General features: G+C 40.3%; 1 protein-coding gene across 3 annotated transcripts; it reads left to right on the forward strand.

The window, feature by feature from the left end:
- The first annotated feature begins 270 nt into the window (after nt 1–270).
- On the forward strand, nt 271–27,763 carry LOC139387321 (potassium voltage-gated channel subfamily B member 2-like). 3 transcript variants are annotated; one of them, XM_071133446.1, is made up of 4 exons: nt 271–577; nt 967–1,071; nt 1,598–2,307; nt 23,623–27,763. In XM_071133446.1, the coding sequence occupies exons 3-4, from the start codon at nt 1,729–1,731 to the stop codon at nt 25,504–25,506; spliced, it is 2,463 nt and encodes an 820-aa protein (XP_070989547.1). In that variant the 5' UTR covers nt 271–577; nt 967–1,071; nt 1,598–1,728; the 3' UTR covers nt 25,507–27,763. The 3 variants fall into 3 exon arrangements, with proteins under 3 accessions (XP_070989547.1, XP_070989546.1, XP_070989545.1); XM_071133445.1 differs by lacking the exon at nt 967–1,071; XM_071133444.1 differs by lacking the exon at nt 967–1,071 and having other exon boundaries at nt 271–559.
- The last annotated feature ends 30 nt before the right edge of the window (nt 27,764–27,793 follow it).

The raw sequence follows: 27,793 nt of genomic DNA on the forward strand, positions 1-27,793 counted from the left end.
CTTTTATTTTTTCTTATCGAAGTCTTTTCAGAAAAACGTTGCGTGCTTGACTAGCAGATGTGACTAGAGCATTACAACACGCAGTCTACCTCGTTGACAAATGTCTCGCACTGAGTAGAGTTCGTAGAGGGCTTGTTCTCGTTGATCTGGAGCTGTCCTTGGTGATGTACAACTCAATCCAATTAGCTTTCACCTCTGGGCTGTGTTGCAGGCAGCGGGTGGAAAGAACGCTCAACCCTTTTAGTCGATCATGTGTGTCTTGCTATGCAGATAGCCCCATGGTGCGCTCATCCGTTTATTTCTACATGTTCGATATCCGAGGATAGGTTGCCTCTTTTACCATATCCCCATGGAGTGTGTGATCTGTAGTTTTACTACTGGTAGTAGTATTTCCTCTCTACGAGGACGATATTTCTCTGTTTATTTCAAAAATTGATCAAGATATGTGGAAGACTCCAGTTACAGACGGCTTGCGGTACTAGTCTGATGGGAGGGTAGCCTAATCACGAATAACCTGCCTCTTCAATTATTTTCGGGGGAGAGGAGTTTGGTTTGAAAGGTAAAGTGATACAAAAAGGTAGGAGACGGATTGTTATTAGCCTATATTATACTGTTTGAAAAAAATCTGAAATGTTCACCTTTCACGTTTTTCTGAAATGTTTACAAAATAATATATCATATTTTAGCCTATCTACAGATATATTATTTAATGATAGGTTGTGTAAAATCAAAAGAAAACATGTTAATAAATAGCCTAAATGTGAAATAGATTGCTTGATTACAGTGAAATACAGGATCAGTCAGGATGTGATTATTGATAAGATGCTTGAAAAGTTAAGCTTACTGAATTAATATGGTATATTGTGTAATATAACCAATCATATATTGGTTCCATTTGATCTTCAACGCAGTGTATTACATAAGTAACCTTGGGGTGATAAAGTACAATTATGTGACCTCTATCAGGATTTACCCTAGGCTATGATCATCAATCACAACCACAGCCTTATCAAGACCTACAGTATCACGATGAGGTTGGGTACCATTTGCCCTCCATGTGATACATCTACTGTAAGTTTGTGCAACTGAGTGCCCTAGAGCTTCCTGTATAAATAGCCTGGAGGCTATTATCAAGTCATGTAGCTAAGTGTAATAGGCTAGCATACTTGCAGTGGGATTTGTGGTTGACTTTAGCCTACACAATCACGTTAAAGTGTAGGCCTATTGCCTTCAATGCTGTAGTGCAACTTAATCGTTTTTTATTTGATAAAGAATAACTTTTTAGGTAGTTCTGCAATACCTTGAGCTCACATCCCATTTATTTAATTGGATTGGCTATACTGTTCTTCAATCCTGGTCTTGGACCACAGGGTGTGTAGGATTTTGTTCCAGTAGCCCGCTAAGGAGTTTCTTGGATTTTCTTGCTATACTAAAAGACCTGATAGAAATAGTCAAGGGCGTGATGATTAGTTGAGGCCAACTGGGCTGAAACAAGCCTGCACACCCTGTGGGTCCCCACGATCAGGATAATGCATCCAGGTGCACATTTGTCATCAACTAATGGGTAAATTAGTGTTCCTGTTTTTTTTTCTCTCAGTTGAAGCCATGGGGCAACCGGTTTGAAGTTGATCTCACATTCAAAGTTGGTGTGCACATTCCTAACTGAGGGGTCAGTGGATTTGACCTGACCTCCTCCTGACCTATCAGAACACCTGAACTGTGACCATCATGGCGGAGAGAGCTGGCTTTGGGATCCCCAAAAGCAACTTACGTCCTATAGGCTCACTCCCACCAGAGCCTATCGATATCATCCGTACCAAGGCCCGATCCAGAAGAGTCCGCATCAATGTTGGGGGTCTTGTCCACGAGGTCCTATGGAGGACACTGGACCGTCTGCCCAGGACCAGGCTGGGTAAACTCAGAGACTGCAATACCCACGAAACCTTAATGGAGATCTGCGATGATTACAGCTTGGCTGATAACGAGTACTTCTTCGATAGGCACCCAGGAGCGTTCTCCTCCATTCTGAACTTTTACAGAACAGGGAAGCTGCACATGATGGAGGAGATGTGCGCCCTGTCCTTCGGCCAGGAGCTTGACTACTGGGGTATAGATGAGATCTACCTGGAGTCCTGCTGCCAGGCCAGGTACCACCAGAAGAAGGAGCAAATGAACGAGGAGTTGAGGAGGGAGGCTGAGTCGCTCAGAGAAAAGGATGGGGAGGAGCCGGAAGAAGGCTGCTGTCCAGACAAGAGACAGAAGCTGTGGGACCTCCTTGAGAAGCCTAGCTCTTCTCTTGCTGCTAAGGTAAGACCAAAGCATTGACCTGGGTTAAGTTTAGGCCTACTGACTGTGGGTCAGTCCAAATCCATCCCATCCCATGGTGTCATAGCTGATGCAGGAATTTCTCTAATTTATTGATTTAAACATAATTTATGATTTTGGATTTGCCTCATGGCAAACATCCTAAAGTGGCTACTGTGAAGTAGTTGAGTACTATAGAGCCTATGCTCTTAACCCCTTTTCAACTCCAGCTCAGCTGCTGGAAAAACTCTGAATGAAGTAGATCTCAATATATCAGGGATTTGATATATGGAATTTGATCAGTTAGTTTTATTCACAGATCTTGTGTTCCACATTGAGTTTTTCTTTAGATACCTCCTTCCTTCCAACTCAGGAGGAGAGTATTGGGCCCCCAGCAGCTTAATCCTCCTTTAACCTATGAAGTAATCAGATAAGAAAGAACCCAGAAGATTATGGTGCATGTGTGATTAGTGCATACTGCTCTGTGTATTGTACAGATGATATGATACACTTAAAAATATATATATTAATAATATCACACATATTGATACACAGTATTTTTCATCCTTAAATACATTTAGTTCATTTCAGTATAGGGTGATCAGTTGCTTAATAAGGGGTGAATATGAACTAGGGCACTAAATGCCTAGTGTTAGGTTAGGTATTATGGTTTGGTATTCATGTTCAAGTTAAATCAAATAACTATGTCTCCAGGACTAGGCTCTTATATGAATCTGTCTAATGTAAAATATTATTTTGCAGACAGCAACTTAATTCCTTGTCTTGCGTACACACTCCCAATGGTATACCATGTGTACTGGGCTTCCCAGAATTCAGGCCAAGGAAAGTAGTCAACCCATTAGTAACAGCTTTAATGTGCATGCTTTTATCTTTTTTTTTTCCTAGAGTGGGGAAGTGTAATGCATTGTATTCCCACAATTGCACATTTGTCCTCTCTATGGGCAGAATCTAAAACATCTAATGGTTCACACAGATGCTAACCTCAAATGGTATATACAGTACAGGAGGTTTTCTGAAGGACCATGCTGGAGTTTTATGGAGAGTAGTTGGGAGGGATAAGCAGAACATTTAGTTTTGCTAAAAAACACAAGTGATACCGTCAAGCACAGTGTGCAAGTTTTTAATTTATTCAATAACATTTAGTCACCTAATTCTGGAGGAGGTGCAGAGAGTGTCTTATAGGAGTAGGCCTGATAGGAAAGTGTTTTAGGAGGAGGTAGTGAAGGTAAGAGGACAGATGGTCAGGGGAACCCACTGTTGGCTCACACAAGTACTGGTCAGTCCCCATTATCCTGCCTCACTAAACTGGCAGGACACTCAACAGACTGCCAATTGGGCAATCCTTTTGATTTCACTTTGTCCCTGTGCAATATTTGAGCCACTATGAACATCATGTCATTCAAGCTGATGGGCTCCAAACCCTGAAACATGTCCTCCTTCACATACCTGTACTATATTTACATTGAAACCTGATTATCCAGAGATGGGTATAGTAGCACCAAACCAAATGTTTTTGTTAATTAGCTTGGTGATTTGTAATGATAGAGTGAACAGTGAAGTAAGAAAGGGCATCCCTTACCCCCCCCCCCCCCCTTGATGGGCACTTGGCTTGCAGAAGGAAGCATGGGGGTAGCATTAGCTAGCACATGGGGATTAGGGAGTGCTTAAAAGCACAGAGGTGATCCCAGGGTGTGCTGCCCCCTTTGACCTGAGAAAGACATGGAAAAGCAAAAGGCACAGGGAAGGACAGTGGCTGTGTGCACCGCCAACTCCTTCTAGGTGTGATATACTGGAGGAGCGGCAATGGGTTGTACCTGGCCTGTCACAACAGTGCAGTATGTTATGGTTGGCTCCCAGTCAATCATATTTTGTGAGTCAGCACAATGACACAGTATCCACTCAAGCGCTTGTCATTACATCACCCACAACTGCTGACAGGAATGGAAAGGGGCCTTGCATTGACCATATCAAATTACCTCACGGACTACTCTAGAAGTCATAATTTTGTGAGGCTTCAATGGATGTTCATTAGTGTAAAATGTTATTCCAGTTTATTACTTATAGTACAGTATTTGATTTGGTATATTTATCAAATCTACATTTGTATTATGAAATTATTGGAAACAACTTTACCACGGGTGTCAAAAATGTCTTGTGTGATTTTCAATGATATACAACCAAACATTCAAAACTTTTGTGAATATGAGTAACTTCTTGACACAGAACATGTGAAACTTCCATGTGAGTGCTTACAGCTTGCTGTGTCCTGGGCATACTGGTCATCAACTCCTTCATTCTACACACCGTTCTTAAATATCTGTCAGTTTTAACATACTTTTATATGCTATAAAAGCCATCAGGAAATCATACAGGTAGGCCTACTACATAATGGTGTGTGTCCCTAGTTTTGCTGAGGCCTGGTTGTACGGCTCAGTACTGTAGGGAGTGATGGAAGTGAGACTTAATCTTCTTTGGGGGTTTTACCCTGGCTGCTTCTGCAAATAGACTGTTGCGAAGGCTGCACACCGTCTGGCTCACAGTGAGCTAGGTTTGCAATATGCCGGTCGGCCCGGGCAGGGGTCACGTGTGCGGTAGAGCTGTTAATCAATTACTGGAGTTGGGTTTGCTGCTGCTATAAGATTAACAAATGAAGTACAGGTCCCGAGTCGCTTCATGATGAGTTCCTTCAGTACTTGTTGAGTAGATACAGGTTGAGGGTCCCCTGGTTAATTTGAGTTAATGACTGTGAGATTGTGCAGATGGCAGAAGCCTGTTTCCTTAGCACACTCAATTTACTCTTGAAGAATGCTTAAAAAGCTTGAGTTAGTTAAATTTGTCCACTTGGCAGGTTAGACAGAATGCTTGGATAGCAGAATTGTTTTTCCCAATTGTGTTGTTGATGCGTATCCTTTTTAAAATTATTTCACCCATTTACATCGATTGACCTTCAATTGGAGCTGATAATGTCATATGGGTCATAGGGCATTGTTCTCAAAGAAAAGTACAGGTTTTTCACTAGCCCATGTGGCCCAATTGCTGTGGTCTGGAACATGCACTATAGTAGTACAGGGTTATTTTAGCCTGGGCTAGATTGGAATTTTGTGCATGGTAAAACTGTATTCCAACGTTTTAGCTTTTTTGAGAGATGTCTTTCAATCCACCTCAATTTACCCACTGTATAGAAAGGTCACAATTTTGACATGGGGACCTGATCAACTCAGAGCATTTAATTAAGTGCTCTTTATATATTCAGCAGCCATGGGAGTATATTCACACAGGAAAAGTTGAATCATTATTATACCAAGGATGTTATCCTATTATTGATATATGGGATGAGGGATTTTGAGTCTTGGCAAGTAAACTGCAATCTCAGCATAATCCATTTTGCCTTCAGTTCATATAAGCATGGCAGTTCAGTTCGTATAAGCATGGCAGTTCAGTTTGTATAAGCATGGCAGTTCAGTTTGTATAAGCATGGCAGTGCGATGCGCAGGAAAATGTCAATTGCATCTGTGTGGTAATGTGCCACCCTTTATATAACTACTTGTCTCATCCCTCCTCCACCCTCCTCTATCTGCAACTACCTCAATATTAAAAGCTATAAACAGGAAAAAATAAGCCCATCAATTCTCATCCTGTGTCACTTTATACAAGCACATGCACAGATCAGGCTCTACCTATGCAGAGCACAGCACCTTTTCCCTTCCTGTCTCTGAAGGGTCCTTTTGTTGCTGTTGTTCTGATCCCACTAACTGGAAGTTGTCGTAAATATGTGTGTTAAATATATGACATTTAATTTGCCATTATGTAACTTAATGATGAAAGTCATAACTGCTCAACAAGCCTTAAACATTATTAAACAAATGTTGCACCTGTCCCCCAAAATATCTTTCCCCGGAACTGACTTCATCCATGCATTGTGTTGCTAAGTCATTTAATTTAAAATGGCTTTCACATTCCACTATAGTAGCCAGTTGTTAAAATTCAAAGCATGAGCCGTCCTTTTACTTTTTAGAAACTGCTGGTTAAACCTTTCAAATAATTACTTCCATTTTTATCTTAGATTTATATCAACTTTGAGAGAATTTCATTCCATTATGGCAGAGGGTCCATCTGGACCTTTTTAGAGCTAGACTTCATCAGTGACACTGAGGTTGTTCAATATTACTCAGTTGCCAAACAGTGTCTTCTCTCTCAGTTTAGTCTTAAAGGTGAAATGTTTGTAGTTTTGTTTTTCCTCATTTTTGGAGGTGTACAGATTGAATGAGTCTGTTGATCCTCTTCAATAAACACTTGAAAGTCAAGATCATGCGATCGATAAACGTACTTTAAATGTAATCTTTTTTGCTTATTTGTCATTCTTATTTAAGAAATCATACAATTGATTGCGTGGCTTGAGGGTGGTGAGTGTGATATGATTTATTTGACTGCAGTTGGCAGGCTGTAGGCCTACATCACAATGGCACATGAAAGGAACTGGGCACTCTACTATAGTTGGAAATCATTGCCCTGAGTTGAGTAGTCTATTTATGGAGTGGGTGGCAATCGAATACGTAGTAATATGCAAATTAGTTCTGCATTAGCAGATGACATACGCATGTTGTTTTTTTGTTGTGATGTATAAGTATGCCGTGGCAGTCTGCTCTTCTCCATTCAATGCAATACTGTGCGGTGAGCACGTGGCCATTGCAACATCCAATGTTTGTCCCTAAAATAGAATACCTTGGACATAAATATCAGTTCAGTTTACATGCTGTGTTGAAGTACAGGGTGCCACTCATCACGTCGTCTGAATCTATGTCACATGTTCATGTCACCTAAATAACCAAGCTTTTGGTTGGCCTGTATATCGTGATGACCAATCAGGCACACGTATTTGACTAATTACTATAATCGTGGCCTTCTCCCTTCTCCCCTTACACAAAGATACACCATCACACCCTCACCAACAAACTGAACTCAATCCAGTAGGCTTTGGTCTACATAGATCACAGCCAGGGACCATCGCCTGAGTCAACATGGTCTAAATAAAAACTATTTTGTGGGGTAATAGCATGGTGTCTTTGACCATAGTAATGAACTGTGAAATCTATGCAAATTCCCTTCATACTGCAATGTTATATTGATACATTTTTGAGAGTCTATATGCATTTTCACTGTATATTGATAATTGAGTCATTGCATTGCTAAGAAACACTGATATGTTTGGTTTCCTATCCAGTGGTACATCCCTCATCAATAGTGAATATGTACACACACATATATACACAAACACACAAGGCTTGATATTTGTTAAGTTATGGTCTTACGTAGGCTAGATAACCATTTTCCAGTTGCTATTGTTGTACTATGTCCTGAAATGCCACTCCTCCGCTGTGCCCCTTACTCAGCAGAATCTCCGTGACAAATGTGGTGGGTTGGCTCCAGCTACATCTCACCTATAAAAACACTCCTAATCCAATATGTCCTACATCACTTTCCCATAAATACCCCCTGACATTGATCAATATGTTCTTGAGTTTCCGTGCTCAGTTTGTTTCCCCTCCGAGACATTTGTCAGAGGAAATCTAACCTTCAGTCCTTACATCCTATGCATTGAGATGGTATATCCCTTTTTTTTTTGGGGGGGGGGGGGGGGATTTAAAGCATGTTGTTTGTCTTGCTGCTTTTTGTCTTGTTGTCCATCAGATTTATAAACTGTGAGCTCTTTGCTGTATGACAAGTATACCCCAGAGGAAGTAGGCTCTGTAGGTCAGCCATTTTGTTATTGGCTCAGAATATATATTTTATATACTGTAGGATTCATTTTTGCTGGCTGTATACTGGCATACATTTTACAGGAATACTTTCATATCATTAATTATTTTAGTAAATTACATTTTGCCTTTGGCAGTTATGATCACAATATTGCTACTGGACTTGAGGTGAAGTCGGTTTGAGGTGAATGTGGAACTGTATTGACTGATGGATTTACTGTTATTTGCACATCATTTTTACATGAAATTTTACAAGTAGTGTTTCTCTTTTATGTCATAACCATAACACTTGTGATACAGTCATTATTTTGATGAAGATTCCCCTCTAATAGCTGTGTTAAGCCACAGTTCTCTGCCTTCCACACGTCTTCATTTCCTCTCCGATGTCGCTGTAAATCCAAACTCCTGTCGCAGATTATAGCTGGAACAAATCCCTGTGGTCTGCCAGATTGAACCTCTACAAACAATCTTCCCGGGACAATGTTTTGTGCATTTCCTGGGAGCCTTTGTTTTAAGTTTAGCAGCAACCCAAGAGCTAAACGTAACTGAGTGGGAGGAAGGCACTGGCCAGGGCTTAATGAGGGAAATCCAGATCTTTCAATTAATCTGCTTACCTCTCAGTAGCCAGATGTTCTCAAGGACTGCACCATGCCGGTCCAGGTCACACATGCATGCAGCCTGGTGGGGACAGAGAGAAACACAGCTGAGGCAGCTCAGCCAGCGTACTAGCCCCATTGTCCAACGGTCCCACCTCTCACATACTGTATTGGATATCTCCGCCACTCATAACCATAGAGCATCATGCTCAGGGTTATGTTTTGAGGGATTTCTGTGTATGAATAAAGGGCTTTATTGTCAAAGCATATTATAATGAAAATGTGGATTAGCAGGGTATAATACTCAAAGCTCTTAGACTGGGTCTCCCGAATGGATTCCCTTGTTGGATTTTAAAATCGCCAAAGGGCATTTTCTAAATACAGAACATACCTATATCTACAATACCAGTCAAAAGTTTGGACACACCTACTCATTCAAGGGTTTTTCTTTATTTTTACTATTTTCGACATTGTAGAATAATAGTGAAGACATAAACTATGAAATAACACATGGAATCATTTAGTAACCAAAAAAGTGTTAAACAAATCAAAAACATATTTTTGATTCTTCAAAGTAGCCACCCTTTGCCTTGATGACAACTTTGCACACTCTTGGCATTCTCTCAACCAGCTTCACCTGGAATGCTTTTCCAACAGTCTTGAAGGAGTTCCCACATATGCTGAGCACTTTTGGGCTGCTTTTCCTTCACTCCACGGTCCAACTCATCCCAAACTAGCTCAATTGGGTTGAGGTCGGGTGATTGTGGAGGCCAGGTCATCTGATGCAGCCCTCCATCACTCTCCTTCTTGGTCAAATAGCCCTTATACAGCCTGGAGGAGTGTTGGGTCATTTTCCTGTTGAAAAATAAATTATAGTCCCACTAAGCGCAAACCAGATGGGATGGTGTATCGCTGCAAAATGCTGTAGAGCCATGCTGGTTAAGTGTGCCTTGAATTCTAAATAAATCAGACAGTGTCACCAGCAAAGCATCCCCACACCATCACACCTCCTCCATGCTTCACGGTGGGAACCACATATACAGAGATAATCTGTTCACTCTGTGTCTCACAAAGACACAGTGGTTGGAACCAAAAATCTCAAATTTGGACTCATCAGACTGCACAGGAAGAAACGGTCAAAGTTCTTGACATTTTCCGCATTGACTGACTATCATGTCTTAAAGTAAATATGGACTATCATTTCTCTTTGCTTATTTGAGCTGTTCTTGCCATAATATGGACTTTGTCTTTTACCAAATAGGTCTAGAGGGAACTTATTTTTTTAAATCTGTAGTTTATATGAAAATATACAGTGCCTTGCGAAAGTATTCGGCCCCCTTGAACTTTGCGACCTTTTGACACATTTCAGGCTTCAAACATAAAGATATAAAACTGTATTTTTTTGTGAAGAATCAACAACAAGTGGAACACAATCATGAAGTGGAACGACATTTATTGGATATTTCAAACTTTTTTAACAATTCAAAAACTGAAAAATTGGGCGTGCAAAATTATTCAGCCCCTTTACTTTCAGTGCAGCAAACTCTCTCCAGAAGTTCAGTGAGGATCTCTGAATGATCCAATGTTGACCTAAATGACTAATGATGATAAATACAATCCACCTGTGTGTAATCAAGTCTCCGTATAAATGCACCTGCACTGTGATAGTCTCAGAGGTCCGTTAAAAGCGCAGAGAGCATCATGAAGAACAAGAAACACACCAGGCAGGTCCGAGATACTGTTGTGAAGAAGTTTAAAGCCGGATTTGGATACAAAAAGATTTCCCAAGCTTTAAACATCCCAAGGAGCACTGTGCAAGCGATAATATTGAAATGGAAGGAGTATCAGACCACTGCAAATCTACCAAGACCTGGCCGTCCCTCTAAACTTTCAGCTCATACAAGGAGAAGACTGATCAGAGATGCAGCCAAGAGGCCCATGATCACTCTGGATGAACTGCAGAGATCTACAGCTGAGGTGGGAGACTCTGTCCATAGGACAACAATCAGTCGTATATTGCACAAATCTGGCCTTTATGGAAGAGTGGCAAGAAGAAAGCCATTTCTTAAAGATATCCATAAAAAGTGTCGTTTAAAGTTTGCCACAAGCCACCTGGGAGACACACCAAACATGTGGAAGAAGGTGCTCTGGTCAGATGAAACCAAAATTGAACTTTTTGGCAACAATGCAAAACGTTATATTTGGCGTAAAAGCAACACAGCTCATCACCCTGAACACACCATCTCCACTGTCAAACATGGTGGTGGCAGCATCATGGTTTGGGCCTGCTTTTCTTCAGCAGGGACAGGGAAGATGGTTAAAATTGATGGGAAGATGGATGGAGCCAAATACAGGACCATTCTGGAAGAAATCCTGATGGAGTCTGCAAAAGACCTGAGACTGGGACGGAGATTTGTCTTCCAACAAGACAATGATCCAAAACATAAAGCAAAATCTACAATGGAATGGTTCAAAAATAAACATATCCAGGTGTTAGAATGGCCAAGTCAAAGTCCAGACCTGAATCCAATCGAGAATCTGTGGAAAGAACTGAAAACTGCTGTTCACAAATGCTCTCCATCCAACCTCACTGAGCTCAAGCTGTTTTGCAAGGAGGAATGGGAAAACATTTCAGTCTCTCGATGTGCAAAACTGATAGAGACATACCCCAAGCGACTTACAGCTGTAATCGCAGCAAAAGGTGGCGCTACAAAGTATTAACTTAAGGGGGCTGAATAATTTTGCACGCCCAATTTTTCAGTTTTTGATTTGTTAAAAAAGTTTGAAATATCCAATAAATGTCGTTCCACTTCATGATTGTGTCCCACTTGTTGTTGATTCTTCACAAAAAAATACAGTTTTATATCTTTATGTTTGAAGCCTGAAATGTGGCAAAAGGTCGCAAAGTTCAAGGGGGCCGAATACTTTCGCAAGGCACTGTATGTGATCTATATGGAAAATAGTCAATTGTTATTGCTGTGAAAAATATATTTCCTCTAGACTACAGATGAATCCTGAAATACTCTACAATAACTCTTGTAGATACCCATAGCGATATCCGTCTTGAGAAAGTAATGAAGGTGACATACTGTACATTGTCTATTGATTCACCTTATTATTTCCTTTTTACATATTCAATAAAAATACAACATATGTGCCTCAACGGTAATTGCTCCACTCCACTGAGAGCTCCATGGCCAAAGAGAAAGCTCTGTCATTTGCATTTATTTAATTAATGAGAGCTATGTCAGACTGTGCTCTTTTAGTGGGTAAAGATTGTCTGTCAGGACTGTTGGGGGATAAAACCACCCAGAATGTTTTTCAGGAGAAGAACAATACAGGTGTTTTATGACGATTACACAGTGTATCAAAGAAGACTCTTACACCTTAGCCATGAAGGTGAATTCTTGTGGCTGAGTATCTGATGATCCGTTGGCTTTCCCTCCCTGTGTGTACACGCATGCCCTGCCCTGGAATGATCTCAAGACGTAGGCTAGCTATTTCTCTGTATCCAGATCACTGTTCATGTAATTAAGTTGGTGCAGATCTAAAGATAAGGTCAGGAGGAAGCTAATCATGCTCATTCCACCCCCACACCCTCACCAGTGATGTCTGTCTACCTGGACTATATCTATGTGCACCACACGCGTACAAGGCCCGTGAGTGAATTATTCTGTATTAAGTGCTTGGGTAGTATATCACATAGCAATGTGAGGGTAGAATCTATAGAGCATTTGCTGAACAAGGCACAGTGGTCTCAATGAATGGTGTAAATGCCATGTGGTGTCATAGACAAGAGAAAGACACATGGTAGTGGCCCACTAGTGTGGTTTTCACAGAAAAGTTGTGTAAGTGTATAATGTTGAATACTGACTTCAGTGTCCTGCCTGTGAAAAAGTCCAACTTTTCAGCGTAGTCTTTGCCATTGTGTTGTTTCTTCATGTACAGAGCAACTCAAGTCACTCAAGGCTATCACAAATTTCCCTGTGAAATTTCTACGTGAAGCAGCATGAATTTAGATTAGACCAAAGTGGAAAGATGCAAAGGTCAAACCATTTGGCAACTATTACGCCACTTTAGTGGATGTTGCACTTGCACTTTGATCCACCTGGTGGGTGATAATTCAGGTCACAGTTGACCAATGAGACCTCAAGAAGCTCTGCCATCACACCCAATAGGGATAATGCAGGATGACCATTGACTTGACCTCAGCAACCATGACTGTAGCCTGATGGGTTGTTCATCCTGACATGCCCGAGACAATCCCTGCGTCACGCAATTCCTACAGCCAAGGCTTTTCAGAGGCTTTGTCTTATCCCTCCTCACACTCTTAGAATAAAAGGTGCTATATAGAACCGTGCCCTTTCCTGCAGTCAAATGGCCAAATCTCCCTCTAGTGGCCTCATGGGTGGAATGTTATTAACCCTTGGATTCGTATGGTCACATATTTGTGTCTTCACAACTCTATTCCTCAATTTCACCATTTATTGTAAAAGATAAATGCAAACATCATCCAAGCATCATACGGAACACATCCACAGCCAAACTCATTCCATAAACCAATCTAAATAACAGGTTGCCTTTGACAAAAACACAATACTTAAGTTAGCGACCTAACAGTTAGACTTGTTAACAATGTAACACATATCTGGTGAGCACAAGGGAGAAATGTAATATTGTTTAGAAAAGAGACACGTATCAGCGAAGCTAACAGCAGCTAACTTCTTTATGATGGCAGCCATCTTTGACAAGAGAACTCCCTAATCCCAGAATGTCATTCACTATAAGACGCAAATAAACTAAGTCAAAGTCAAAGATGGCTTCACCCATTGCCCGAAATATATGAATTTAGTTTGGCCACTTTTTGAACGGTCATCCAACTCAGAATTCCAACTCGGGAACTCTGGCCTCTTTCTAGAGCTCTGACATTCCGACCTGAAGATCACTGACGTCATGATTTGACCTCATATTCTTCAGAGTTCCCAGTTGTCTTGAAAGCACCATAAGTCAGTCAATTGAACCATCTCTTCACCTTGTTGTGTTATAACATCTTTGGTCTGACAGACACGTTGTATGATGTCAAAAACATGGCTCTACACATAGCTACGTTTCGGGTAGCCTCTGACAATAACATTGACGTACAGAAATACGCTGACTCGGTGAGCGAGTTTATAAAGAAGTGTATAGGAGATGTTGTATCCACTGTGACTATTAAAACCTTCCTTAACCAGAAACTGTGGAAAGATGGCCGCATTCGTGCAAAACTGAAAGCACTTACCACCGATGTAATCATGCCAAGGCGACTGGAAACATGCCCAAATACAAACAGTGTAGTTATTCCCTCCGTATGGCAATCAAACAAGCAAAGCGTCAGTATAGAGACAAAGTGGAGTCGCAATTCAATGGCTCAAACACGAGACATATGTGGCAGGGTCTACAGACAAACATGGATTACAAAAAGAAAACCAGCCCCGTTGCGGACACTGACGTCTTGCTCCTAGACAAATTAAACAACTTCTTTGCGCGCTTTGAATCAATCCCTATCCCAGTCTGCTGTCCCCACATGCTTCAAGATGGCCACCATTGTTTCTGTTCCCAAGAAAGCTAAGGTAACTGACGTAAATGACTATTGCCCTGTAGCACTCACTTCTGTCATCATGAAGTGCTTTGAGAGACTAGTCAAGGATCATATCACCTCCACCCTACCTGTCACCCTAGACCCACTACCAATTTGCTTACCGCCCCAATAGGTCCACAGACGATGCACCCTGTGCAAATGGTTCCTGGACTTCCTGACAGGCCGCCCCCAGCTGGTAGGCAACAACATCTCCACTCCGCTGATCCTCAACACTGGGGCCCTACAAGGCTGCGTTCTCAGCCCTCTCCTGTACTCCCTGTTCACACACGACTACGTGGCCATGCACGCCTCCAACTCAATCATCAAGTTTGCAAACGACACTACAGTGGTAGGCTTGATTACCAACAACGACGCGACAGCCTACAGGGAGGAGATAAGGGCTCTCGGAGTGTGGTGTCAGGAAAATAACCACTCACTCAATGTCAGCAAAACAAAAGAGATGATTGTAGATTTCAGGAAACAGCAAAGGGAGCTGTTGCACCCTATTCACATCGACGGGATAGCAGTGTAAAATGTGGAAAGTTTTAATTTCCTCTATGTACATATCACCGACAAACTGAAATGGTCCATGCATACAAATAGTGTGGTGAAGAAGGTGCAACAGCACCTCTTTTTTGTTTTGAGGGCGTTACCCAGAAGACGGTCAATGTTATTTCATCAGCCGACAGAGTATGTAGCACCAACACTTTATATGAATACCTTTTTCAATCTCAGGAGGCTAAAAAACGTTGGCTTGTCACCGAAAACCCTCACTAACTTTTACAGGTGCACAATTGAGAGCATCCTGTCGGTCTGTATCACAGCCTGGTACGGCAACTGCACCGCCCACAACCGCAGGGCTCTCCAGAGGGTGGTGCGGTCTGTATAACGCATCATCGGGGGCAAACTACCTGGCCTCCGGGACACCTACAACACCTGATGTCACAGGAAGGCAAAAAAGATCATCAAGGACAATAACCACCCAAGCCACTACCGGTTCACCCCGCTTCCATCCAGAAGGCGAGGTCAGTACACGTGCATCAAAGCTGGGACAGAGATTGAAAAACAGCTTCTATCTCAAGGCCATCAGATTGTTAAACAGCCATCACTAACACAGAGAGGCTGCTGCCTACATACATACTCAAATCATTGGCCACTTAAAAAAATTGATCACTAGTCACTTTAAATAATGCCACTTTAATAATGTTTACATAGCTCGCTTTACTCATCTTATATGTATATACTGTATACTGTATACTTCACTATCTATTCTTTACCATCTATTGCATCTTAGCCACTCTGTCACTGCTCATCCATATATTTTATACTTATATATTCTCAGTCCATACCTTTACTATATTGTGTGTATTAGGTTAGGTTGTGGAATTGTTAGATATTACCTGTTAGATACTGCTGCACTGTTAGATCTAGAAGCATAAGCATTTCGCGACACTCGCAATAACATCTGCTATCCATGTGTATGTGACCAATAAAATTGGATTTGATTTGAGCTGGCAAATAGCTTAGCAGCTCATCATAATCAGTACAACTTTCATAAAAATATTTTACCCACACCATTACAATCTATGCAAGAATTGGAATACATGATCTGTCACCATTACTTGAAAACATGCGTAAAACAGTAAATACATTATGCTCCATACATACATGTGGTATGCTGCAGTAGAAACAACAAAACAATTTACAGAAAATAAGGCACTTACTTTGATAGGAACGCACACGCATGTCCAAAGTCCAAAGGAAAACAAGAATGAAGGCAATGCGGGCACCAGCCAGAAAATGTGCCAGGGGGGAAAAGTTTGTAAGGCCTGTTCTGACTATAGATGCGCAAATGTCTGCATACTTGATCTCGAGAAACACGAGAGAAGTACTTGGGCACTCTTTGAAGAGAGAAGTTTGTCCGGCTCAGTAAAGCCTCAAACATAAATTGTCCGCAACAGTGACATGGGTGACTCCTCATTAATTATTATGTGAATTAATGAGGAGGCTGAACACACCTCAATTCAAACTGTTGTTGCAAAATAAAACCTGTTAGAAAATAATTTGAAATTGACAAATTGAAACAGCCTATAGATAATTAGAAAGCAGAGTGCCTTGGTTAGAGGGCAGCGCGGGTTAACTGTCCTGTTGCTTAACGATCACATTTTGAAACAGTGAGTGGATTCTGACATCACCTGCATTAAAAAAAAAACTCATGCTAGGGCGACCATTACATGTTGACGACACCGGGCACGCGCGTATCCGCGTGGGCTTCTTGATTTTGTCCATCCACACCAGATGCGATCAGGACACGCAGGTTGAAATATCAAAAAGAACTCTGAGCCAACTGATTAATTTGGGGACAGGTCGAAACACATATGAAACATTCATGGACATTTAGCTCTACTCCGACAATTAATCCACAATTAAATCTAATAATCTGTCCTAGTTCAATTTTCTTCTGTGAATTTTATATGACGTTGGCAACCAACTTGAAGATGCATTACTGCAACCAACTGGAATGGAGTGTGGACCTCCATCTTTCAATCACCCACGTGGGTATGTGCTCCTAAAAACCAATGAGGAGATGGGAGAGGCAGGACTTCCAGCGCATCAAACATCTAGAATAGAACCAAGTTGTAGCGCATGGCTATGCAGATGCTCGTGAGCAGTTTGGTTGAAATTATTGAATAACATGTATGTGTACATTTATTTTTCAATGCTCGCGCACGCAACACTGCCGGTGTGGTCAGCATGTTAGAGATATTTGGAATTCACGCGCGAAAAGGTTAATATAGTATTTGTCATAAATTCGTAATTAATACACTTTTTTTTTTATAAACGCTGAAAATTCAATGTTTCTATGTCAAACAGTTTTGTTATTTTTCAGTCTTTTGTGATATTTATATGTATATAAAGTGTAATATTGGGATGCAAACTCATAATTGAATACATTTAAACTCTATATCTGACATATTACAGGTGCCTTCTTTTTCTTAAACCCAAAACCATGTGAGTGAGGTGTATACTTTAGTTTCAAAGTAGATTTGTTTAAGACTACCAAGAAACACTCTGTGTGACCCTGATTTAGCCGACTGCAGTAAAATTGAAAGGTTATTTGCCTGTCCCCATAGGAAAACCCCTTGAAGAAGCCTTTTTGGTTGCAGGTTTTGATTGCAGGGTTCCATTTAGAACCGTCTCTACAGAGGGTTCTACATGGAACCCAAAAGGGTTCTACCTGGAACAAAAAAGGGTTCTCCTATGGGGACAGCCGAAGAACCCTTATGAAACACTTTTTTTCTGAGAGTACCACTGCATCACATAATGACTCTCTGTAAAGCTCTATAGCAAGCCACCTTTCTTTAATGTGTTCTCAGTTGAACATTTGTATATTTTTTTAAAGTTTTGAAATGTTCTTACATCTGACATCTTTCCAATGATTTGGGTTATTTGGGATTTACTTATGTAGTAACATAGTTGTTACATTGTTCTGGCATATTAACTTTTTCCACCTTATTAATATTAAAACCAAGTACAAATATCATTGATACTAATTGTAGGTAGCTACTGATTGTGTCGAATTATACATTATTTTCATTAAGTAAATAACAGGTAAACAAACACCTGGAAGTACAGTAGGCCAACCCATTTCTACTTACCACATCATTTCGGAGTAATAATCTGTCAAATACCATCTAAAAAAAACAGCACTGTAAAATAAAAATAAACATTACCAATACTTGTATGGATCATGGTACTTTATAAGTGGAACCAACATATATATTATGTTTTACCACCAGTTGTGGCTCATTTATTTTTTGCCTCGGCTTGGCAGGAGGCTTTCTCAGAAGTAGCTGGCAGCAGATGCAGGCGGTTGTCAGCAACTCACGTGGCATCGACAGGCTGTCACAGCTATGGCCACTCTCCACTGTAAATCACCTTATGTGCTTTCCTGGACATTTTTTATTTTTATTATATATTTTTTTTATCACTTTATATGTAGATGCAGGTATAATAAGTCAATATAACACCCCCTGTCCTCCAGAGGGCCATAAGTATAGGAGCTTCTGCATGTGCTTGCGTTGTCTTGTCTCTGTGAGGAGGACATTTCAGGATAATTATAATAGGATTTGGTGGCTATCTATAGTAAGGATAGAGAGAGGTTAGAAATGGTTACTCATTCTTTCCTCAACAGGAAGAATCAACCAATAATCTGATACTTCTTCTTCAGTCAACGTTGTAATTCTAAACACCCCCATGGAAACTTTAATTGAAAAATGCCAGCCAGACAGTATATTGTGTATAGAAAGCTGATTGTGTATAATAATTGATTGATGAAACTCATTGTGATCCATACAGTATGGTTGTATGGCTATGAGTAGAGACTCAAAGTTAGCATGTATTAGCCTATACATATAATATTTATGTTTCAAATAAGAAAGAATACATGACATTTAATAAAGTCTATAATTGCATTTGCTTCATGGGATGAGGGAAACCCCTCCAGAAAGGGATTTTTCTGTGTAACCATCTCTCACAAGGCCAAGAGTCCCATCGTTAGCTCTCCAAGCCAGTCAATAGCTCTCCCCCCAAAATCTTTCAGTGCTAAATACTACAGTATGTCCTGGCCTGTTTGGGATATACCAATATACACTGACCATACAAAACATTAAGAACATTAATCTCTTTCCATGACATAGACTGACCAGGTGAATCCAGGTGAAAGCTATGATCCCTTATTGATGGCACTTGTTAAATCCACTTCAATCAGTGTAGATGAAGGGGAGGAGTCAGGTTAGAAATACATCTTTAAGCCTTGAGACAACTGAGACATGGATTGTGTATGTGTGCCATTCAGAGGGTGAATGGGCAAGACAAAAGATTGCCTTTGAACAGGGTATGGTAGTAGGTGTCAGGCACAGGTGCACCGGTTTGTGTCAAGAACTGCAATGCTGCTGGGTTTTTCACGCTCAACAGTTTCCCGTGTGCATCAACAATGGTCCCCCACCCAAAGGACATTCAGCCAACTTGACACAACTGTGGGAAGCATTCGAGTCAACATGGGCCAGTATCCCTATAGAAATGATTTTGACACTTTGAGGTGTTCTGCTAGGAAATGTTACTGCTAACTCCTAACTGCATTATCTGCAATGGGGGATCTGTCTTTTTACGTCATTAGTTCTCCCATTCAAACACCTATGCATCTTTTAGATGAGTTGAAATTAAATTGGCAACTGTCTGTGTGACTGAATCTCCAACAGACAATACTGTATTTAGGGTTGCAAAGCTCCTGTAATTTACCAAAGTTACTGGAATCTTCAGTATTTTTGGTAATTAACAGAAAATCTATGGCAATCTATCGTAATTTTGGTAATTTATACTTGAATAACTTGTAAAAAGATGTATTCATATATAGTATATACAAATATGTCAGTATCCATGAGTTTCTAGTAGATAGACCATATGGTTTAAGAGAAAATAGAATCTAATCAATAATGGTATTATTTTCTATTAACTCTGCAACTATTGACTTTTCTTCTCAACTGCCACCAGTTTGACACCAAAACATTACAGAACAAATACATATTGACATTGTGAAATATATACAGTGCCATTGTGAAAGTAGTCACACTTTTGAATTTTTCCACATTTTGTTGAGTTACAGCCTGAATTTAAAATTGATTAAATTAAGATTTTGTGTCACTGATCTACACACAATACTCCATAATGTCAAAGTAGAATTTTGTTTGTAGAACAAGGAATTAATAAAACATTAAAAGCTGAAATGTCTTGAGTCAATAAGTATTCAACCCCTTTGTTATGTCATGCCTAAATACATTCAGGAGTAAAAATGTGCTTAATAAATCGTATAAGTTGCATGGACTCATTCCATGTTATATAATAGTGGTTAAAATCATTTTTGAATGACTACCCCATATCTTTACCCCACACATACAATTATCTGTAAGGTCCCTCAATCGAGTAGTGAATTTCAAGCAGAGATTGAACCACAAAGACCAGGAAGGTTTTTCAATGCCTTGCAAAGAAGGGCAGCGATTGGTATATGTGTAAAAAAAATAAAAAAGCAGACACAGAATATCCCTTTGAACATGGTGAAGTTATTCATTTGGCTTTGGATGGTGTATCAAAACACCCAGTCACTCCACAATGCTAACCTAAATTAAAAGAAGGAAGACTCTACAGAATACAAATACTCCAAAACATGCATGCTGTTTGCATGAAGGCACTTAAGTATTACTTCACAAAATGTGTCCTGAATACAAAGCGTTATGTTTGGGCCAAATCCAACACAAAATATCAGTACCGCTCTTCATATTTCAAGCATGCTGGTGGCTGCATCATGTTATGGGTATGCTTGTCATCGGCAAGGACTATGGAGTTTTTTGGGGGATAAAAATAAACTGAATACAGCTATAAGCACAGGCAAAATCCTAGAGGAGAACCTGCTTCAGTCGGCTTTAAAACAGACACTGGAAGACGAATTCACCTTTCAGCAGGACAATAACCTAAAACACAGGGCCAAATCTACACTGGATATGCTTACCAAGAAAACATTGAATGCTCCTGAATGGCCTAGTTACATTTTTGACTTAAATCGGCCTGAAAATCTATGGCAAGACTTGAAAATGGATGAATAGTAATGGTCAATAACCAATGAGCTTGAAAAAAGTTTTACCACAAGAATAATGGGCAAATATTGTGCAATCCAGGTGTGCAAACTCTTAGAGACTTACCCAAAAATACTCACAGCTGAAATCGCCGCCAAAGGTGTTTTTACAAAGTATTGACTCAAGGATGTGAATACATATGCAAATTAGGTATTTCTGTATTTCATTTTCCGTAAATAAAAAATAAAACAAATCATTAAAAAGTATTTTGTGTAGATGGATGAGAAAAATATATATTTAATCAATTTTGAATTCAGGCTGTAAATGTGTAATAAGTCAAGGGTTATAAATACTTTCTGAAGGCACTGTAAGTGTGTTAAAAGGATATTTCATGCTGAAACCCTGGTATTCACTAATTTGATGGCTTATATTTAGCATAACGTTTTAGAGCTTTGACATTCCGTTTTTCATTTAATATCATCTTATTTAATTATTTCATATATTTTACATTTGATAAATCCCCAGAGGGCTAGAGATAATTACAGACACCTGTGATAATCTGAAATACCCAAAAGGGCCACTAGATGTCTTGTCATAGATTACATAAAATCCTTGAAAGATACCAACATTCTGGTAGTTTACTGGTAAACTTTGAAAGTTTCAAGTAATATCCGCTCCCTTTGCAGCCCTAACTATACTTTTATGCCATAGTTTTCTTTTTGTCTGCTAATCACAATTAACTTTTTTTCTACAGAGGCGTTGGAGATACAGATCTATTTCGGTGTTGGAGTCCTTTGTAACCTGGGGTTAATTCTCTTCTAAAGCCATGATTAAGAGAGTGTTTCAGGGAGGTAAAGCCCATGTGATGACAGTGTCACAGGCCTTGGGAACCCAACCCAAGGGGGAGGGAAGGAGGGAGGGAGGCTGGACCGACCAGGTATAGCTAAGAGGGATATAATAAGCGTCTATTTCCACAGGGCACTAAACCTGTGCCCTTGTCTTGATGACAAAGTGAACATACACACACCTCACAGGTTTGACCTTTGTCAACCTTTGGTATGTGCTTTGTTAGTGCTTATTTAATCAGAGAAAGATAGCCATTGACAAAGACTTCTTAGAACCGTGACACAATAAAGTGCAGACAAAAATCTATATACTGTTAATTAGCGTTAACTGATGTGGTGATTTGTTTGTTTCCTCCATCAGTCAGATATCCCTGATTTAAGTGTTTATTGGGGTAAGGAAAGAGTGGCCTATGGGCTGCAGAAAGTTGACAGGATATCTGCTTTAAGCATTGATTATCAATCCATAAGCGAGCCTCTGCTACCGGCCACATTTAGCTGGATGGGAGGAAATATTGCCTTCTGCTCTGTCATCTGTGCCTTACACAACCATTTCTGGTATTGCTCACATCATCATACCCATTGTGTTATACAGTATATACAAGTTTAAGTGGCAGCTCCATCTAACCAAAGGATGTTGTGTAATACATTTTAAAAAATAGGTTGCTATACTGTCACTAAGTAACGTACCAGTAATATCATAGTAAAACTAAAAATGACTTTATAGTTAGATGGATGCACTAACAAATCTCTCCCTTAAGGTCAGGGCACATTACGAGGCTGCTCTGCCTCTGCCAGACCAATATGAGTACCCCACTGTAGGGTTAAGGGTTTGCATTGGGAGAACAATTCTAGACCCTGTAAAGACAGTGATAGCTGAGGTGTGATAGTTGATTTACTTATAGAAAATCATTAGAACTTAAGCAAAGTCAGCAGTCAACTTACTGGTTGATTTTTAAATTCTTACACCTGCTCTTATTGATCCTCTTGGCAAAGCTAAATGTAAACAAATATTGAAGTCACTCACTATCTGCTCACTTGAAGGCATAATGAAGGTTTTCCAGGTACCTCAGTAAGGAAGGCTTAGTTCTGAGAAACAAGTTAACTAGAATTAGTAACCAGTATGTACTTTTAGGCTTGCAAGACGATGTCAGGTGTAAATTATGCATTTGTATACATGTTGATACCAAATCAAGTCTTCAGAGATTTAGAGACAGGAAATCTCTAATCAGTTTGATTCATGGTCCTTGACATTTCGCAATAATTTGTTTTCAATGAATGGAGGATATTTTCTTTCATCAAGAGAACACATTGAAACATGAAAGAACCACTTGCAAAATGCTGAAGTTATTTGTTTACTTAATCAAGACAAATATGATATCACTTTGTGGATTGTCTATGTATGTAGAAGACATCATGTTATTGTTATTGTAGCTTTACCTCCCAAAATTGGTCATCCTTTATATCAAGCAATGCTAACGTGTCATGCTGATATGAACCTTGTTTATTTCAAATTCTTATTCCAGATGTTAACATTCATCTCTTCTATGTTCAGTGGACCTTTTGTGTACCCCCTTGTTTAGTGGATGAAACACAAGAGATGATGAAATCCATCCAACCACATACTATGGCATTTTCTAGTCGCATGACACATATATGTGCACACACACACACACACACACACACACACACACACACACACACACACACACACACACACACACACACACACACACACACACACACACACACACACACACACACACACACACACACACACACACACACACACACACACAAGGAGTTGTTTCAACTCTCTCATCATGACTAATATTAAATTGTTTCTTTGTCTTTCAGTTCCTGGCCTTTGTCTCCGTATTCTTCATCGTTCTATCAACAATCTCATTATCACTCAATACCTTGCCGGAGCTACAAGTCGTTGATGAGTTTGGACAGTTCAATGACAATCCCAGCCTAGCGCATGTTGAAGCTGTGTGCATCGCCTGGTTCACGATGGAGTACCTCCTCCGCTTCCTCTCTTCTCCTGACAAGTGGCAGTTCAGCAAAGGCCCACTGAACGTCATTGATTTACTCGCTATCCTGCCCTACTATGTAACTCTCTTCCTGACCGAATCCAACAAGAGTGTTCTGCAGTTCCAGAATGTCAGACGAGTGGTCCAGATATTTCGTATCATGAGAATCTTGAGAATTCTAAAACTGGCCAGACATTCCACTGGACTGCAGTCCCTTGGGTTCACCCTTCGGCGCAGTTACAATGAATTGGGTCTGTTAATATTGTTTCTGGCTATGGGTATCATGATCTTCTCCAGCCTGGTATTCTTTGCCGAAAAAGATGAAGATGCCACAAAATTCACTAGTATTCCAGCTTCATTCTGGTGGGCTACCATTACCATGACAACTGTAGGTTATGGGGACATATATCCACAAACTCTTCTTGGTAAAATAGTCGGTGGGCTCTGCTGTATTGCAGGTGTATTGGTCATTGCATTGCCCATCCCCATCATTGTGAACAACTTCTCAGAGTTTTACAGAGAGCAGAAGAGACAGGAGAAAGCCATCAAGAGGAGAGAGGCCTTGGAGCGGGCCAAGAGGAATGGCAGTATTGTTTCTATGAATCTGAAGGATGCATTTGCTCGCAGTATGGAGCTGACGGATGTTATGGTGGAGAAAGGTGACGAGAAACGGCCGATGGATAACCATCTCTCGCCTAGTAGGTGGAGCAGTAGGCACGGCAACTCTGAGGTTAGTCCAAAATCCCAGGCGAGGTATAAAGAGGTTGCTCAACTGGGATCTCCAGATAGGGTCAATCCACCAAGAACCAGCCCACAGCACCTGAACGCCCAGATATTGGAGGAGATGTACAACAAGATGACGACCACTGCCAACATTGGCTCTGGAGCTCCACATGAACAAGGACAGAAGCTTGAGGAAGTAATGGAAATGAAGGTAGTGTCTTCTGGACTAAAGCCCCCCCCAATCAAGGAACGAGCCATGGGTGACCTCAGGAGCCCATCCAGTGTGGACAGCTTTGCCAGCTGCACTACGGAGTTCAGTGTGGCAGAGAGCAGTTCCCTCCTCCCCAACGTAGCAGGACGGAGAGCTCCTCATCCCCTCGACCTCAGCCAGATCACCTCTGTGGAACCAAAAACCACAGGCAAAGTTCAGCCGGCCACCATCATCAAGGAGGGTCTTTATGAGTTTGTCTCAAGCAATCCAGAGGGGGCCTCACAGGGGGAGGATAATCAAAGCTTTGACATGAGCGTCGAAAGCATCCGCAGTTCTCTCAGAGGCAACAATCCACAGAAGACAAAATCTCTCAAAGTCAATTTCAATGAATCTCAGGGAGAGGTGCCATTAACACCTCCCAGCACTAAGTCCCCTCAGTCTCTCAGTGCAACTCTGTCTCCACCAGGATACCAGCCCTCCCCACCCCCAGGCCAGGGCCCGGTGACCAGCCCATGGTCTCCAGGACAGTCAGGCCAAAGAGAGGATGGAGCCCAGGGCTTAGAGGGAGAAGGTCCGCCTTCCATTTTAAGCCATAGCGGGAATCACATGGACAGGGCCGCCGTCTTCAGCCCTTTGTCACCTAAATCCTTCAACTGCACTACTCAGGAAGTGGTCGTCGCCGGCAACGGGGAAAGAGAGACAGGCAACAGCCAAAAGGAAAACCACATAGTTCTGGATGGAAGTCTATCTCCACCTTGTGAAACAAGCATGTGACTAGTATAGGTGGAAGGTCAAGGAAAGAGGAAACAGACTCTCTGTTTGTGTATGAAGAAGAAAAAGAAGCACACTAATGTAGTGAATAATAAGTTGTCTGCATGACTTGACAAGTATTATTTCTGATAACATCACTGTTTCATTCACCTATGAGAACTGCTTTTTGCTGCAGACGTGGAACTTATAACAGTGGATTTTACTATAAGGCTCCAATGTGAGCAAAGAAACAACCTAGTATGAATGAGGACTTTTATGAACAAATTGTACATTATGGTCCAGGACTTTTTACGTAGCAAGTTATTCATTGGAAGTTTCTTTGTTTTAGCTTGCTAGTGTGTTGGGACAAGGACATCATCTGAAGAGAGAAATGAGGAAAGGCTTTGGGATTTTTATATAAGGGCTCATCATTTGTGAAACAGTATCAATGTCATATCATATTCTGTTACTTGATATGACTTGCATTCATTTGCTAAGTTTAATTTACTTTTCATGTTATTTTGTCTGTTTAGATTTTGCATTGTTCTCAATCAAGTCAACCAAGAGATATATGGAACAAGCAACAGTCTCTTAGTTCAGGGAAGCAAAAAGAAAGTGCAGCATATTATATAGCAAATCTATATGGAAATAGACCAACAAGACAGTTTTAATAATAGCCTATACATGACTATCTATGATTGCTTTCTAATACTTTATATTCTACTATTTTATATTCTGTTCGTGAATGAGCTTACGTCCCTAATTTCTGTGTTTAGCTCTGTTGTTGTGCAACCCTTCATCCATGCAATGGGAAATGGACAAGCCATACAAGTATTGCATGGCAACCTCAAGGATTTACACTATGGCAAAAGTGATTAGATAATGACAACCATTATACTTAAGGGGAAAAAGGTATCATACAGCAGCACTTCATTCACTTAGATACAGATCATATCAACTGAATGGTTATTCAAGTTCTTCACTAAAATGGACATGCATTATTGCCGAGTACCAGATCCATTCTGATCAAAGGAAATCTGTTGTTACATTCCTCACTGTATTCATGTTGTTATAATGCTGCCTTCGAGAAGTGCAGAACATGTGTTGGGTATGTATGTATGCTAGTTGGAACAAATACTGTGTATGTGATGTTTGATGTGTCAAGTTGAATTTATATTGTATGGGGCTGATTGCTAATCCAATACAGTACAGTACTCAGGTAGAAAGTATAACACTGCCCTCTACAGACGGAGGATTTTAAGGCACTAATCCAAGAATTCATGCATATCTCTAGTTGGATTTCCTCTTAATATTGAACAAAGTAACATCTTTATTGATTCATTGTGCATTTTAAGTTTTGCATGGCTGATCTACTCAGTAAATGGTAGACAACTGTTGCAGCTTTTTTCTAAATGATGCCGACAAGTCTGAACTGAATCACGAGGGTTACTGCGGACAATAGTAATACTACAGTGTATTAACTATATAAACTACTGTGCTTATATTCTATTTAAAGTAGATTATGCTACCATATTATGTTTTGTTGGTTCACTCGTATGATTGATTCTATTTTTCTAAGATAAAATAGATCAGGATTGTAATATTTCCTGGTACATTTTTGAATTGTGTGCCTTTTCATAAATAGACATTTATGAGAAGGCGAAAACCTACATAATTTGGCTGGTACATAGAGATCTATAAATAATGTATTTCTAGTAGGGATACATATGAGGTGATGATAAGCAAATAGCTATTGTACCAAGTTCTCTGGTTTTGTATAACTTGAAAGCTTTATCATATCATGGCTTACTTCCTCCTTTCAAAGTACCATTTGCTGTCAGTAATGTACAGTACAGTGCAGTAGGCTTATGTTAGATCATAATTGAGATGTCAGGGAAAACAGGAAAAGTTACTGCACTGACACACCCTGGTATGACACCACCTCTTATCCACCAAGTCATCTGTAAAACGATTTGTATTTTTGTTGTAATTATCTTACATTCTTTTGTACAGTTAGCTTGATCATACTCACATCCTCAAATCAATACTTACAACCACAATATACTGTAGGTAACTCTAGGGTCAATTCCGCAGATATTTTTCTTCTGCCTGCTTTTTTTGATGTTCCCTCCATCCCAATATACTTTGGTTGTTTTAACGGTATGTGACCATAGTCATCTTAATTGTTAGTCAACATAACTTGATAGTGAATGAATAGTAACTTATTGTTTTACAATAGGTTTATTAGCATATGCAAGACAAATAAAATTTGTTCATGTGACCCTTTGTAATGTGTCTGCTTGCAGAGTGG

Source organism: Oncorhynchus clarkii, chromosome 28 (assembly GCF_045791955.1).
Source record: "Oncorhynchus clarkii lewisi isolate Uvic-CL-2024 chromosome 28, UVic_Ocla_1.0, whole genome shotgun sequence".
Taxonomy (NCBI): Eukaryota; Metazoa; Chordata; class Actinopteri; order Salmoniformes; family Salmonidae; genus Oncorhynchus; species Oncorhynchus clarkii.